An 11,123-nucleotide genomic window follows, 5' to 3' on the forward strand; every position below is an offset into this window, starting at 1 on the left:
TATATATATATATATATATATATATATATATATATATATATATATATATATATATATATATGTATATATATATATATATAAATTGACATTTGTCATATAAATATTAATATCTTACGACATTTGTCAAGTTGCACATTGTAAACAAAAAAATTGACAAATTGCATTTAATCATTTGAAAAATAACAGTGTGTCTAATTTGTCATATAGTACCACGTTCTCGATTCTTTATTGTTCATATTCTTTCACTAGAGTTCCTCTAGTAAAAGGCTATCTACAATGGGATTAATAGTAAGCAGTAAGACGTAAACAGCAAACAAATTGTCCAAGCACAGTCGATTATACTTGTTAATAATTTATTACATATATAATCGACATATATATAATAATTATTACAAATATAATCGACTGTGATTGGTTAATTTACGTACTATTTGCATCTTAAACTAGCGGCACATGATGCTTATTTCACGCTGGATTGCTTGCTAGATGGAGATACTCTGTTCTGATTGGTGCATTTCTGAAGATGGATGGAAATGCACCAATCAAAACAGAATATCTCCATCCAGCAAGCAATCCAGCACGAAAACAAGCATTGTGTACCGCTGGCATAAGAAATTGTCTAATTATGTTACACTCGAATGTAAAAAACATAATCAACTATGATTGATCTATTCATAGTATTTACTACCAGTAGAATGGGTTTTAAACTCGTTATTAGCACGTGACGTCTGAAATTAGTTTCAAAGTCTCCGTTACGAGTCGCTACTGGTCGCTAACGAAGAATGGAGAACGTAGTAGATCTTAAGTTTATATAATATAAGTAATAGATGTATAAAATTTTAAAGAAAACATGTTACTTTAGTATTGGGAGTGTGAATAAGTTCTCGCCGTTTCACCATCAGATGGCGGTATAAAAATTTTGTGTATAATTCAAGAAGATGACGCATCTATATTGAAGTTCTATAACCTATGTTTAAAATTAGTGCGAATCTTTCCATTAACCTATAAAGAACATTTTCTTTTCGTAGCGTAAAACATGTCAAATTTCGTGCCAAATAAACCGTTTTTGCGGGGAATTTTATTGCACTACTTTATTCAGAAGAAATCTGCAGCTCAAGCACACAGAATTCTTGTAAAAACCTATGGTGATCATGCTCTGTCGGAAAGAACATGCAGAGATTGGTTTAACCGATTTAAAAATGGTGATTTTGATGTTCAAGATAGAGAACGCAGTGGTGCACCAAAAAAATTTCAAGACGAAAAATTGGAAACATTACTTGCTGAAGATCCATGTCAGACGCAATCCGATGTTGCAAAATCATTAGGAGTTGATCGAACAACAGTTTCGAAACGTCTGACAGCATTAGGAATGATACAAAAGGAAGGCCGCATGTCGCGTCACCGGTCAAAACATACCTGGAAACGCTGAAATGGGAAGTCCTACCTCACCCGCTGTACTCTCCAGACATTACGCCTTCTGATTACTATTTATTTCGATCAATGACTAACGGCCTGGCTGAGCAGCACTTCACTTTATATGAAGAAACGAAAAAATGGATCGATTCGTGGATAGCCGCAAAAGAAGTGTCGTTTTTTCGACGTGGAATTCAAATGCTGCCAGAAAGATGGGAAAAAGTAGTCTCCAGCAATGGGCAATACTTTAATTGACTTGTTTTTTTATTATTTTTTTAAAATAAAGGATTTATTTTCACAAAAAACGGCGAGAACTTATTCACACTCCCAATATGTAATCTTGAGGTCGAATAGGCTAGTATCTAGATCTGTACACTTTTATTGTACACCCTTTATCTCAATAAAAAAAAAAGGAGAACGTAGTACGATTCAACGACAAGTCAGACACTCTTATTTTTTTAAATAACACAACTAAATGACTTAGCCTGCGTTCCGATATTCACTACCAATACTGAAACAGTACAGTTCATGTCGCGTACACTATAGATTTCAGTACTGGCAGCGAATATCGGAACGCAGCCTTAGTTAGATATCCTTTTATTTTTAAATTTTAACGATTTAACAACAAAAAGATCTTATCTTTAAATAACATATATCAATGATATATCAGACACACATTTATACTGCATACATTAAATTGAATTGTATTTATAATTAAATTAAATATGTACAATTTTTCTCGATTACAGAAAATAAACAAGTTTTGGCGAGCTGTAATTTAGGCAAAAATGAAAATAATAAAATGAATAATAATAAAATGAAAATAATAAAATGATTTAAAAAACACTTTGAAGCTTAAAGTCTCTACTTTTTGCAAACATGATGTTGATAATATGTTGATGTCGTTGTTTTTATTTATGTTCGTTTAGCTGCATAAGAAATAACTATTATTACTTCATAATATTATAACACTAAATACTTCTTAACTTGTAAAATGCTTCCTAAATCATATCATCGTTATTTTTGCAAAAGTTATAGCTAATTGAATTCTGCCTATTTTTCAGGGTCAAGAGAAAAATGAAATTTAAATTTGTACATTTATTTTTAAATATTAATAAAATTTGAACACATATCACACAGAAAAGTAATTAATTCTTTAATTGAAAAAAGATATACATTGATTAAGTGCAGAAAGTGTTCGGAGGTTTGTCGATCTATGCATTGCTCTCTCCGTGACTAAAATCAACGACTTAACCCAGTCAAGCAGAGAGGGTAGAGACACGGAGTGCGAGACTCGATTCAGCTGCGTGAAAAATGGCATGGTTGTGCGCCCGTACCGTGCTCCAAACATGTCGACGACCGATTTCCTACAGTCTCGTGTGTGCCCAGAAAGATTGTAAATATCTTTCACGAACCGTATCGTTCGCCTCTCGTCTGCCTTTCCAGATTTTCCGTGCTCCTATTACGTAATATTTTCCAATGGTCTTGTAGATTTTTGACTTTAGGCCACGGTATATGTCTTGCACACGGGATAACAGAAATGAATTCCTGTCATTCATGCATTAAATATTCGTTTCTTTCTGCTTGACAGTTGCCGAACCGTTGGATCATGCTACTGGTTTGGAGAAAAGGGAGATGCTCGCCCGTTTAGCCGGCAATGAAGTAAGTGGCGACGTTTTCAGTTCGTTCTATTAATCGAAGAATCTGCATACACGAAAATATGGTTACATCCATATAATATGAGTGACATAATTCATTAACATATCGCGATATATTTGTGATATTTTTGTGCCATGGAAGACATTAGCCATGATAATTTCCAATAATAGAGTCCTTGATAAAGTTTTAAGTATCAAAGATAAGAGAGCAGTGCTATATTGGAAGTGTAGTATTTTTATGTCTATAGTTCATATGCTTCTAATTGAAATTAATAACTTGATAATACTTGATTTGAACTTTGAACTTGAAAGGTGAAACACAGAGTATGTATTTAGTATAACAAATGTTCACTGAGCATTTAGTGAGCTCTTGTATATGATTGGTATATTCTTTTAAATCTAAATAAATACATTAATAACATGCAAGAGCTCACTAAGTGATTGTGATACTTACTGCCAATAAATTGGCAGTGAAAATTTATAGTTCATGTTAGGGATACTATAGATTTTTAATATTAGCAATGAACAGTCAATATATATATAAATGTGTTCTTTTTCAAAAAACTTTTTTAACTGATGTACATTAATTCAATAAGATAGAATAAAACAACTCAGGAAGTTCAGCAATCATGAATCTTTTTCCTTTGTTAAACTTGTAAAAAATGAACATTTTCATATCCCTTCAAGGTAAGACATTTTCACTAATTCATACTAATAAAAAATATTCATGATCAACCACCAGAATAAACTTCTGAAAGATGTCTAAGAGATGTATCATTTATTTAGATGTCTTTTATATCTTTTAGATATCTTTAAGTTGTCTTTAGTACATCTAGAAGTTTATGCTCTCTGAAAATATATACTTGAACTCACTTGAACTTCTTTTGGTGGAATTAATTCTACCAGAAAGTTCTTTAAAAGAAAAAAATAGACCTTTTATGATATTTCCTGTTCACACTTGTTTTAGGATCCCTACAACTTGACTATAAAGCGAAGAGCACACAGCACGAAGGAGAGTCCCAACTTAGTATACAGCTCATTTGAAAGCCGTATAATGGGTTGCATTTGCGATGAGGATGCGATGCATGTTAACTGGATGTGGCTGCATCAGGGTCCTCCGCGCCGCTGCGAGTGCGGCCACTGGTTTAAACTGGTCGAAAAGGCGCCTGTATAATATACTTAAGGATGAGATAGTGTATTGTTTTCAACATAGAATTAACGTTACAAATTATAGATCGTAATTACGATTTTCATTTATCACCGTACTCTCCTTGTATCCTATCCAATAAATAAATGGATTGTCCGTCATACGGAAGTCGCAGGAATAAATATAATTAAAGATGTTTCGTCGCTAAGCATATTGTAAATAATGCGCACTATTCTGTAAGATATTAAGTTTTTAATTCTATCGAATGATGAAGTTCACAGGTAGAATTGATTATTGAGTTCCAAATCCTATATTAAAGTTCCTAGTTCCTCGCAGCGGTCATCTTTATTTATGACGTCAGAAGCGGGAAAATACATGTTAAGAATTCTTGCAAGATACGTAGAAATAAAATATGTTTACGAAATAATACTTGTGAGCGATTGAGCAGACCCGTGAAATAGCCCGAATACTTATATTTTGCTCTAACAATCAATAAATAGCTGAAAAATTAACATAAAATTATGAGAGAAGGTTGAAAGAAAAGCTTACTTAGTATATTAATTTTACGATTATTTATTCATTATCCGAGCAACAGATAAATATTCATAGTATTTTACAAATCTGCTTGATCGATTGCAAGTGTCATCTTATGAACAGTTTTTCATTTCAACATCTTTTTTTTAAGAATTTAGCGCGCATTTTCTCGCTTCCAACATCATAAATCAAGAATTCCGCGGCAAGGAGTCTGAAATCTTAAAGCTCCTGGATACTCGCATCGTCCATCTCTTTCTAATGACATCAAAAGCGAGAAAATGCATGCTGAAAATTCTTGCAAAACACATTGAGATATAAAAATATATCCACAAAGTGACACTTATCAAATTAAGCACATCTCTGAAATATTCCGTATACTTTCCTTTTATTCTATCAATAAATAATCGTAAAATTAATGACAGAATAATGAGTAAATTAGGTTAAAAAATAAGGTTATATGTCACATTAATTTTATGATTACTTATTGATTGTTAGAACAAAAGTGTTTGGAAGATTTTAGAGGTGTGCTTAATAGATTACAATTATCATTTTGTGGATATATCTTTTTATCTCAACGTATTTCGTAAGAATTTTTAGCATGCGTTTCCTCGCTTACGATGAAGAAAAAGAGATAAAGAATGTGAGTTAAGGATATTGAGTTTATTACGAATTAGATATTATTCTTTAAGAAATTATTTTGAGGCATTCTTTTTTTTGTTATCAAATGAGAGATCTCATTGAATTATATGCGCAGTTAAGAAAGAAATTTTAAAATACATTTATTAATGTATGCGATATTTGTTTACAATTTACAACAGATAAGGTTACACATCATTTTGCACTTCCAACTCGTTCCATTTTAAATCTGCTCACCATTCTTTTGCCGTTTTTCTTTTCTACAGTATTGTTTAGGGATGTAACTGCTTTCTTTTCTAGGATATCTTTCACTACCTACAAAATATATTTTTATGTGTATTGGTTGTACACAATCAACTTTTAGCATATATTATATTCAATTAATACTATTATTTGTACTCACAGAAGTATATGCAGATGTTTGAACATTACAACGTTCATCTTCTGTATCTGTACTGCTGTCTTCATGTGGGGGAGGCACCACTTGATTGGGCAACATATCATTTGGAGATCTCTTTAAGATAGGCTTTATGGGTTCGCCAAACATTTTATAAATATCTATTGGACTCTGAATTTCCGCATTATTTGACTCAGGTACATGTGGAATATAGGATGAAGGTGAAAACTCAATTTTGATATCTTCATCGTTTTCGTCATTACACGTGTTGTCTTGTTCCACAAAATGAGACACTTCAGATATCAACGATTCATCATTTCCACTAGTTTCTTCGTCTGCATTACTTTGATCACACGGTTCCACAAACGATACTCTTTTCTTTTGCTTTATATTTGTGTCTTCAGATGTATTTTCCGATTCAGTTGAGCAACTGTTCTTCGACTCCTTCTGAACAGAACTTGGTGTATGATTGGATTGTTCGCTTTTTGTAGAATTTGTATCAAATGTTTCGTCTTGAGCTGCGTCGCAAGAGTTTGATATGTTTGACGTATCATTCATGGCTTTATTTCTACAAGAATCATTTAATTTTTTTAATTCTTCTTGGAGCATCTCCATTGTTATTTCGTCAGAATCCGACGTATCGTCGTCCTCCTCGTCGTAAACTTCATCCTCTTCCAAGTCATCACTATGGAAGTTTTGTCGTTCAGTCTCCAACCTGCAATCATATTTTAAGATTAAAATTATAAATAAATTACAACTATTAGTTAGAATAAATGTAGAAATGAATAACCTGTATTTTTCATCTTCTAGTTCTTCTTCTAATTCCAACTCATCAAGCCTCCTAAAAAGATCTTCCTCTATAGATTTGTCATTCTTTTTCTTTTCTTTTATTTCAGCTAATTTTTTATGATACTCCTTCTCACGCTCTCTATGTTGTACTACAAAGAGTTTTAATTTTAATATCTTACATAATACAAAAAAGATGCTTCTTAAAAAAATATGTATTACTTACTTCTCCATTCATCAAGTTTTTCCTCATCCACATGTTCAAATATATCTTTCTTATCTTGATCACCAAAGAAATCTTCCATTACCAGAGTTTGTTTCATCTCATAAAGATTCCTCTCAGCTTCTAAACGCTTCAATGTATCATCAGCAACTGAAATGTAAATATGTAACAACTGTAATATTTAATGTAAAGCTAACAACAAAAATACATGTGTACACTATTTATACTTGATATTCTTCTGTTGCACAGCTCAATTGCTTGTGATGCGCTGTATTTTGCAAAGTAACCATCTCCTAGACAAGCCAAAACCTCATTGGTATGAATTAACTTTCCTTTCATGAATGCTAGCTTGCCAATTGGTACCATACAATTCTCAGATACAGACAATGGGAATTGCTGAAGCCCTTCTATTACTTTTTTATGTCTGTTCTTGTAGCCGGTCCATGTGTAAGTGTCATTCTTATTTTGTTCAAGTTTCTGTAATACATCAACTTTTGGTTACTATACGTAAATACATAAAGTAATACAAATAATACAAAGGCAATAAAAATATGCAAAATCTAATTGACAAATCTATAAAATAATATATACCCCTTTAAACACACTGCTTAATAATACATAGCTGTTATTTGTTAACGTGTTTTTAATTTCTTCAGTTTCTGATTTTACTGCTGGTTCACCCATTTTATATTATTATACACAAAAGATTAAATATCTTTAAAATCCTAAAATAAAATTAGAAACATTATAGTAAAAGAGTACGCTTTTGAAAGTATGTACAAGAGCTGCTTTCCAATATAAGGAAACAAGTATATTTTGTATCTAACTTATTGTAGCAGTATGAATTAGTTCAAAAAATTCTTCGAAAAATATCAAACCTTTATACATTGCTAGTATTGAAAATTTGTAGTATATGCAACACGAGCTATAGATTTTCAGTACTAGTGAATATCGGAACGCAACCACAACACAGTCGCAACCACACAGTCGCAAGTTCGTTTTGAGCAGGTTGTAAACCGAATATAAACTTGCACGCGTGCGCGAAAATTCATTAATAAACGCGCCATCTCTGGACCATTTGTGCAGCATTCAATCACAACGTGTTTTGTCGATAAAATTATACGCGCAATTTAGGGTGCGTTCGTTTTGGGCGCTTATGCGCTATAAGCGTCATTCTATCTTCTTCCCGCATATAATGAGCGATAAAGATAGAATAACGCTTACAGCGCGTAAGCGCCCAAAGCGAACGCAGCCTTACTGTAACTTATGATTGAGATTTTGGTTTGCTAAATCTTGAAAGATGAAACTTTAAAATATTTTATTATATTTTTATAGATTATTATTATAATAATACAAAATCAATAAATCTTATCATAATCTACAACAGCACATTTTGACATCATGCGATGTAAAAAATACATATCAAAACTTATCGATTAATTGTAAGATGTGTTGTTGCTCTGCTTCTTTCCATTCCATATCGCCAGCATCTCCTAAATTACCAGCGTACTCTAAGGAACATTATGTACATGTCAACAAATACATTATTTTAATATAAATTTAATTTGTAATTAACTCACACATAATTTACCTCTCATAATGTGTCGAATTGTTTTAAGAGATGCTCTTCTCTGTGCTAAAATTCTAGTTACTCGTTGCTTGACAGCGGGTGGACAACCAGTGCAAGCCTCCAAAAGTACATAATCTACTAATTGCAATATAAATAATCCGCCATCTAATCTCCTCAAATAGGATTCCTCCTCATCTTCATCCTCCTAATAAAAATATATAATAACAGAAAATAGTATCTTCAATCATTTTTAAACAAGTGTCTTTAGCCATTTATCTACCTTTCCAGTCTTTTCTACTTCCTCCACTTTCTCAAGATACTTAAAATGTAGTTCCATCAATCGATCAACTTTCTCATAATCATTCTCTGTAAATTTACTGAGTAACCTCTGACGCTGTTGACCTTTACAATTTCTCAACATGCTCGCTATAATCGAAACTACGTGTTCTACAAAATTATTACTTAATTAAATTATATAATTTCGCATAAGTTGTTTAATATACATACTGATATTCCATATTTCATCCGTACCTTCGTGCTCCTCAGCAGTAAGCATTTTTTTTCTATTTTTCGTCGGAGTCTTCATAAACAGAGGAAATATAGTCCGCAGTCCAAGAATATCTACAAACTTGCTGCAGTTGTCTTTCCCGTCTGGACCATTCATAGCGTAATCTAACACCTGGAGAATTAAACATAATTTATGATCAATTGAATCCAGCATCATGCATACCACACACAAGTTTACCTTGAGAGATCCATTCCTCGACATCTTCTTCTCCCGTAACATCAAGTTCATAAGTTGGAGACCTTCACCGCGCAGGAACCTGTCACGATTTATGGTGGCCATCAGGCTCGAGCATAAAACATTAAATAAGTTCTCCATCATCTCTTGTTCTTCGGCAGTTTGCGGGTCGTGTCTTTTGTAATACTGCGGATAATTAATTTCGAGAAATCCTTAGAAGTTGAAAAATGCAGAACATAGAAATTTACAAGAGAGTGAGTGTACGCACAGCTAATTGTTGTAGCAAAACGTCAATGCCGTCTAAATCACCGAGAAGAAGTTTATTTTCTGGTGTATGCTGTAAAAGTATAGACAACAGTTCGCTGGCGTAAAGTTTGTTTGCATCGAATGGCGATTTCGCCTTAATTCGGCGCAGCAACCATTGCATCAGACCTTGCTTGCCTGCATCCACGCACAGATCTGGTCGAAACTCGAGAAGGTTCTCAAAAATAGCTGAAAATCAATACCACTGTTGAATGGGTTGAACAAAGTGTCTCGTGCGATTCTGCCAGATATAAAGTGATAAACGATATTCACGCGTTTGTTGAGTAATTACCAAGTGTATTGTAAACACCATCACTCTCCTCTTTCACTGCTTCATCGAGTCTCTCAAGATTCTGTACTAAAAGGGCACAAACTTGTTGCTCCAATAAAGCGTCAATGAGAGTGTCTGCGCCTTCTTGACTCTCATGCAAGATATCAACATCAGTCAATTCTTGAAGAAGATCCACCACACCAACAGCTATATCTGTATTCTCATGAGATAACAATTCAAGCAGAGAAGGCACAGCACCTAATTCCACCATCAGCTGATACAAATCTGGATTGGCTGCTATAATATGAAGTTCTTGGAGAGTTTCGTGCAATTCAACCTCAGACTCCATAAATCTGCAAAAATTCAAAGCAAGATTAGGATTTCCACTTGCAAAGATACCAGTTCTGATATGTTTACATACTTCTCTGGCTGATCTGGAAACTTGACTCTCATCTCCTGATTTCTGAGAGCTCTCTTCTCAAACAAAAGAATCATTCGTTTGAGGGTGGCCTCATCCAGCGCTTCGACTTCAGGTGCTTCAGTTTCTACATATTTTAAAATATCTTCCTTTTCTTTCTCTGTTAATTGTGGTTCCACCACATCTTGTGCCGGTGAAGGTGTAGCAGTTCTAACAGGAGTAGGGGGCTCACTGTCTCTGGGTGTTCCTATCTCAACTTCCTTGACCTGCCTTTGACGCGCATGATACGGTGTTTTGATTACTCTTCTTGGTTTCTTGGCACTCTCCCATTCATCCTCATCATCCTCTTCCCCTGCTGCTGGTCGTTTGGGTGTATTTGGAGGCTGTACAAATTATGGACACTGTAAAACTTGGAGACCTTGCAATGCGAACTAATTTGCAATTGATAAAACATTGATTACGAAAAATCCTGAAGAAAAAATGAACAAAACATAAGAAATAGGTTAAATAATACATGTGTCACTTTGAACACATCCTAATTATGACTGAAAAACTTTGACACATACTTTGTACGATAACAATTCCCCGATATCCATTTTGCGGACGAAATAGGATACTTATAATTTAACAGGCGGTAACTGTAATAAAATTTAAAAGATCAAACACATATTTCGTATAATGCGATGCTTTGTGGATGTTTGGCCATGGACACATCGCGTAGTACGACTCCACGACAGATCGGACGGATCAGCAGAAGTAAAATCCTGTTTTCAATCGACCAATGACGTATATATGACATATATGTATAAATAAATCGAGGATTTTAACTTTTGTGATGAAAGGTTCTTATGGATAGGACTATATATTTCGTAATAGAAGATGCCGGATTGTTACGCGAAATAATGGCTGCGTTCAGCAAAGAAAGTTACTTCACAACTGTGTAAAATTCATGAATCTGATCGTGAAGAGCATACATGCTCTTGGATTTAACCAAAATTAAGAGCATACTCCAATCAGATTCACAA

General features: G+C 33.6%; 3 protein-coding genes across 4 annotated transcripts; 1 reads left to right on the plus strand and 2 right to left on the minus strand.

Annotated features, from left to right (window-relative positions):
• Positions 1–2,637: 2,637 nt before the first annotated feature.
• LOC116849723 (cytochrome c oxidase subunit 5B, mitochondrial-like) lies at positions 2,638–4,496 on the plus strand. Its single transcript, XM_032827149.1, has 3 exons — positions 2,638–2,809; positions 3,005–3,075; positions 4,039–4,496. The coding sequence occupies exons 1-3, from the start codon at positions 2,728–2,730 to the stop codon at positions 4,243–4,245; spliced, it is 360 nt and encodes a 119-aa protein (XP_032683040.1). The 5' UTR covers positions 2,638–2,727; the 3' UTR covers positions 4,246–4,496.
• A 1,010-nt stretch (positions 4,497–5,506) lies between these two features.
• On the minus strand, positions 5,507–7,827 carry LOC116849719 (unconventional prefoldin RPB5 interactor-like protein). 2 transcript variants are annotated; one of them, XM_032827137.1, is made up of 7 exons: positions 7,673–7,824; positions 7,386–7,519; positions 7,022–7,271; positions 6,798–6,944; positions 6,576–6,723; positions 5,792–6,500; positions 5,507–5,703 (listed from the first exon to the last, which is right to left on the minus strand). In XM_032827137.1, exons 2-7 carry the CDS (start codon positions 7,476–7,478, stop codon positions 5,584–5,586), a joined length of 1,467 nt encoding a protein of 488 aa, XP_032683028.1. In that variant the 5' UTR covers positions 7,479–7,519; positions 7,673–7,824; the 3' UTR covers positions 5,507–5,583. The 2 variants fall into 2 exon arrangements, with proteins under 2 accessions (XP_032683028.1, XP_032683030.1); XM_032827139.1 differs by lacking the exon at positions 7,386–7,519 and having other exon boundaries at positions 7,673–7,827.
• Positions 7,828–8,095: 268 nt separating this feature from the next.
• LOC116849749 (beta-catenin-like protein 1) lies at positions 8,096–10,835 on the minus strand. The gene is made up of 9 exons (XM_032827200.1): positions 10,665–10,835; positions 10,102–10,481; positions 9,702–10,033; positions 9,375–9,598; positions 9,110–9,292; positions 8,896–9,043; positions 8,645–8,811; positions 8,386–8,569; positions 8,096–8,305 (listed from the first exon to the last, which is right to left on the minus strand). The coding sequence occupies exons 1-9, from the start codon at positions 10,692–10,694 to the stop codon at positions 8,217–8,219; spliced, it is 1,737 nt and encodes a 578-aa protein (XP_032683091.1). The 5' UTR covers positions 10,695–10,835; the 3' UTR covers positions 8,096–8,216.
• Between the last annotated feature and the right edge of the window lie 288 nt (positions 10,836–11,123).

This window comes from Odontomachus brunneus, unplaced genomic scaffold, assembly GCF_010583005.1.
Source record: "Odontomachus brunneus isolate Ranch 3 - 2012 unplaced genomic scaffold, Obru_v1 Obru_scaffold_125, whole genome shotgun sequence".
Lineage (NCBI taxonomy): Eukaryota > Metazoa > Arthropoda > Insecta > Hymenoptera > Formicidae > Odontomachus > Odontomachus brunneus.